The sequence below is a fragment of the Mesitornis unicolor genome, unplaced genomic scaffold (assembly GCF_000695765.1).
Source record: "Mesitornis unicolor isolate BGI_N332 unplaced genomic scaffold, ASM69576v1 scaffold2929, whole genome shotgun sequence".
Lineage (NCBI taxonomy): Eukaryota > Metazoa > Chordata > Aves > Mesitornithiformes > Mesitornithidae > Mesitornis > Mesitornis unicolor.
The window spans coordinates 15,580-21,078 of NW_010206374.1; the positions used below are offsets into that span (position 1 = coordinate 15,580).

The following is a 5,499-nucleotide window of genomic DNA, read 5'->3' on the forward strand; positions in this document are numbered from 1 at the left end:
GGAAGGCAGCTGTAGATCACACTCTAGCTCTTGTTGGTCCCAGATCATGTTCTAGATAACTTTATCATTCTATACTGGGTTCCAGGTCACTTGCTTGTTTCAGAGCAGGATCATCTTGGCTCACTTGTTGTTTCAGGACTGCATCTTGGTTCCAGATCATGTTCTAGGTAACTTTGTGGTTCTAGGTCAGCACATGGTTCCACAGCAGGGTTGGGTTTGGGGGGGAGAGGTGGGTGGTGGTCCTAGAACCTAATTCAGAGGGTACTCCTCTGTTTTTTCATCTCATGAGGATTTGGGGTACTTGCTGTGTTTCCTATCACACATCATCGCCACCAAACCAACCGCACAGCTTACTGACAGCTGGCTCTTTCCATGCTCTCCTCCTCCTCCTCCATCTTAAATTTACAGTAGTTTCAAAGTCACTGATCTAGAGAGAAGGAAAAAGCTCTGGGTTTCAGTCCAGAGACTCACACTGCACATATGGCTCAGTGTCCATTTGTCCATTTGCAGCATCCTCCCCAGTAGAGCGGTAGGTGTCTGCCTCCTCTAAGCTCTTGTGGTCTCTGCAGGTTCAAACTACTGCAGGGAAGGAAGAAGCTGGCAGCACGTGCAAGATCAGTTTTAATACAAGAGCCCAAACACGCCTGGCTTACTGAGGCAGGCTTCAAAAAGATCGGTTTTTGCTTTGGTTCTGTTTTGAGTTCTTTGTCTGTGTTAGTTTGGTTGAGTTTTTTAAGACAATCACCTGGGTGGTTACAAATTCTGAGTGCTTAATCAAGTCCTGAGCTGCAGACTTGGGTGCTGCTGCTGTGCTAACATTCAGCATGTAATCTGCCCGGGATCTTTACGGCTGCAGACTTGGGTGCTGCTGCTCTGCTAGCATTCAGCATGTAATCTGCCCGGGATCTTTACCTCAGTCTGTGTGGCAACTGACGAGTCAAAACAAGCAGACTACCCTCCAGAAGCCCGGGAAGATGCCACTTTTCAAGAACGACAGCTCTTGCTTTTCCTCTGCCAAGACACCAAAACAGACTGCTGGACAGATACAATAAATCACAGGGGGAGAAGCAAACAAAAGGTGTTTTTATTATTTAAAAAGAATGATAATCCAAACTACTCTTTCCATCTGGGTCCTAACTGGAAAAGGAGACAATATCACAGTTAGTCACCGTCTACTCAGCACTTTACCCAGGAAGTATGATCTAAGAGAGAACCAACATGCGTTCACACATCTGAGGACAGTGGGGAATAAACAGCTCCTGCAACAGACGCAACCCCTGGAATCTGCATACTTGCACAATTTGCTCTGATTTGCAACTCTGACAGTTTTAAGTGTCTGCATATCCATCGTACGTGACGAAACTCAGCAACAAAGGCAGACCACAAGAAAGCGTGTTTGATCTCATGCATTTTTTTTTACATCTAGGTGTAAATGCAAAGTAAACACACATCTCCTTCATTTTACCACTGTGAGGCCCTGAACAACTGCTCAAATCGTAGTATCTTCGTGACAGCACAGGTGCTTCTTGCCAGGCAATAGCCCACATCGTTAGAACGCAATAACACTAAATCCCCAACAAGACAGCAGAGATGGGAACAAAAATTAACTGTGAGCAATGGTCAGAGACGCCAGACACCACATGGCCCCTTCTGACGTGAAAAATGCTTGGTCAGGAGGTGCCAAGCACATCCAGTGCTTTTCTGAGCTCCCGGGGGTACCAAAGGCATCATGCAGGAAATGCTCTTTTTCTCTCAGCCTCAGATCCAGCATGTCAGAGAAGAATAACACGTTAAAAGGCAGCTCACACCCATCTCTCACACCCTTTGTACTCCCAGAGGTCAGACGCAGCAGACATCTGCACTAATTTCTTTGTAAGAGTAGCGAGGAAAAGAATGATACCGGAAAGCAGATGGCCACCATCCTCCACGTACTTAATGAATCAAAAATTTCCCTTTGCTCACACTAACTTTAGCTTTCTAAAGACAAACTGCCAGTTTTCCTCCCTTCCAAGTACCTCTTTCTGCTTTTGAAGTGTTTTGTACCATTTCCTGCACAGCACTCCAACCAGCTGAAGTAAATGTCTCTACCAAGAGGGTAGGGAGAAGGAAATAATATTTAAAGAACATCAAAGGACAGAGGAATCACATTAAAACAGTGCTGAAAATTACACTGGGGTATGCCTAAATACTTAGGCATTTCTTGCCATTGAAATCTAAACAAACAGAAAGCAATATTAAAAAATACCACCTTATTCCAAAACTACATTTTTTATATACACAAAGGCACTAGACAAATGCTGCCATAAGAGTTCTTTACAAGAAAAAACATTTACATTTAGTAAAGCACAATTGGGAAGTTAAGGTCGCACTTCCAGTTCTGACTGCTGATTGTCATTCTCAGCCCCAGCTCAATCTGTAGATGCAGCAACTTGTGAAACGTGCACACTCCCTAAGCAATTCACAGGGCATTGATTATCAAAGCATAAAACTCACTTCCTGGCTTGGCAAGGAGCGAGGCCCTTCAATCTTTGTGTCTGCTTGAGATTAGCAACACAAGCAGAATCAAAATGTGCTGGATTGCAAAAACCACGTGCACCTCACCGGAATCACCAGCACAACGATCATGCAGGGGGGTGCTGCCTTCCCACTTCCAACGCGATGGGCACGCGATGCTGACTGCAGATCCATTCTTTAGATGCAAGGTATCTCTCGATCCACACAAGCTACAAAGAGCGAAGACTGCCTCTGAGCTACACCCTCAGTGTTATCAACGCCTAACCAAGTTCTTTGTGTCTGCAAACTTGTCTATTCTCAGTGATCCTCACATTTAACCATGCTCAAGCTTCTCATGCAGAGGCAAGAAGTTAACTGTTGTTTTAAAGGCTCCTTAGGAAAGCTGATTTATTATAGCCACATTTACCAGTTTGAAAGATAAAGAAGAAAAAACATACATACTTCCTTACAGCCAAATCCTCACTCACTTGCCAGTTCCATTGAGTTTCAGGACTGGAAGTTTCCTAGAGTGCAAGACTTCAGACGTTGCTTCCTGAGTGACCATATGAGCCTCCCTTAACACTTCGGATGCCATCAAACCAGAATACTGCAAATCTTGCTCAACACCACCCCTCTGACAAATGCAATTATATTTTTGTGTAGCTGTGCTGTGCTGTCATTTCATCACCACATTCAAGCCCAGCAGAACAGAGATGTGTGTTTCTACAAAGTTGAGAACCTCCACTGCCTGGGCTCTGGCCACCAAACCTGTATCACTACTGAGCTTTCATCCTACATAGCCCTGTCCAACTCAGTCAGCATTTAGCATTGGAACCCCCTCTGTGCAAAAACACAACATTGCTCTATGAATCAGGTCCTAAGCAAGAGCCGTTTGAAAACACATAATAAATTCTCCTGACAGAGACCTCTCTCCAAAACCAACAGCAATAACTGACAATGTAGGACAAGAGACTTCACAAAGGTGGAGTTTCAGAGGAGGGAGAAGGTGGCACCACAGGAGTCTTCTCAAACTCAATGCTGATGAGTACTGAGACATGGCAATGTTTTCAGGTGCATAACCCAACCACATTCACTTTTACATTAAAGTTAGAAATCAAGAACAAGGGAACAGACTGATGCTACTTTTTGCACAATTCAGTTGAGTTGTCAAAGCAACAATTAAAACCAACTTGAACAACTCTGCTTATGTCTCTTCTTGTCAAAACTCAAATAACAGCAGCCTTGAAATGTTGGTTTAGGGAGCTATTCTTTAAACAAATGAAGGCCACCTTATTTACCATGTGTAATAGTTACATGAAGGTTTGTAGAGTCAGCTCTGTAACACATAGGCTACTTCACTTAACTTCGTTTTCTGTTTAGTCTTGCTGATTAATTCTCCATCTCCAGAATAACTCTAACTCTTGCATCCCAACAAAGTGTAACTACATGAATACAAACTTCTCAATCTGTCACATAGTAAAGCGAGCATTTTCCCAAGAGACCACAGCACAGCCTATTAACATATCTCCATTTACAGTTTCAATACCATTGTGGAAAAGAGAAAAAAAAAGCCTTTGAGGATATTACAGTCCAAACACCACTACAAGTGTTGTGAGTTGCAATTTCTTTCAAGCAGTGGGGCTAAAACCACAACTCAGTCTTAGAGCCGGGACTTAACACAAAGCTACTGTCCTCTGTCAGCACCCTGTACTGCCTTCAGCAGCTCAGCCCAAGGAGCCCACATATTGCAAAAGCTGGAATGCAGTAGGCTGAGCACCCAACGGATCAGCGGCCAATTTCTTACATTTGTGCATCATGAAAGACTTCAGATTTTACATCAAATCTCATGTACTGGAAGGTACAGAAGGAAGGCAGAAGGAACGACAGAACTTGCCAATCTCAGAACAGCCAGACAGTTCTTTCAGATGCCCATGGCTGGCTGCTGACCTCCTCCAAGCCCTTAGACAAACAAAAGCTAACAGAGAGCCATTTAACAGCAGACACAAAGTCCCACTTCCTAGCTCTCTACAGTGCTCACCTTCAACATTCCAAAAAGCAAGAAATCAGCTGGAAAAAGTTCCCTGCCCTCATGCCACAAAAGCTATTATTACACATTTTTAGGATGGTTAATACAGTGGAGATCTGCTGCTGCCAAAAAGACAACAATCCTGTTCTACACACAGACAGATCTGGCAAGTGGCATGAGTTTCCTCCTTGCTTAGCAAGAAGTCAACGTATTTGTCAGAGCCAGAAGCTTCTTGGTCAGAGAAGCAAAAACATGCATGCACACACACCTGAGGAGAGGGTGTTTCGCATCTGTAACACAGACTGAGCTCAGGAGGAAATCCTAGCAGCTGTAGCATCAATCTTCCCCATGCTCACCCTTCTGCCAACGGTGAGTTGCAAGTTGGATCCTGGACTCCTCGCCACTTCAGGCAACATCATTGTCTGTTTGTCATAGTCTGACCCCCTTTCCATATGCCAACCGATGGCGAACCAGATAAAAATGCAACAAGCCCTTCATTTTGACCATTTGCCACGACGATGTCCATGTTAGAAGGGGACCAGATGTGAAGAACCCCACATGCTCTGCATGTCCTGAAATGCTGAGACCCGCCGAGGGTTGTTCACAAAGGAAAGCCCAGGATAGGGAGCGGAAAAATCAGGGCCCGAAGAAGAGCAATACAGATAAAACCGTCCCACAGGGTTCAGGGCAACAGAGGCGTGTGGATAGCATTGCAAGGGAGAAGGTTCCTAACCTCGGTAGCTGCACGGCAACGGGCACATCCCCAGTTCTGCAGCACGGGGGAAGGTACCAAGATCCAAAGAGGGGGGAAAAAGGAGGGAAAAAAAAAACGGGAAAAGCCCAAGCCCGGCAGGACGCGGCCGGGCGAAGCAGTCCCGGCGCGGAGGCGGCCCTTACCGTAGACCAGCTTTTTCATCTCGTGGTACCTGGCCCACAAGTAGGTCTTGGTATCGGCTCCCTCAGCCGGGAGGGACTGGCTG

The 5,499-nt window shown here is 45.3% G+C and overlaps 1 protein-coding gene across 1 annotated transcript in view; it reads right to left on the reverse strand.

The window, feature by feature from the left end:
- Window positions 1-5,491, reverse strand: part of LOC104546346 (5'-nucleotidase domain-containing protein 2-like) — a gene marked incomplete at its 3' end in the record, with an annotated part of 20,719 nt that extends 15,228 nt beyond the window's left edge. Inside the window, exon 1 of the mRNA XM_010191713.1 lies at window positions 5,417-5,491. Within this exon, the coding sequence (XP_010190015.1) occupies window positions 5,417-5,435 (19 nt within the window). The remainder of the gene's footprint in view (window positions 1-5,416) is intronic.
- Between the last annotated feature and the right edge of the window lie 8 nt (window positions 5,492-5,499).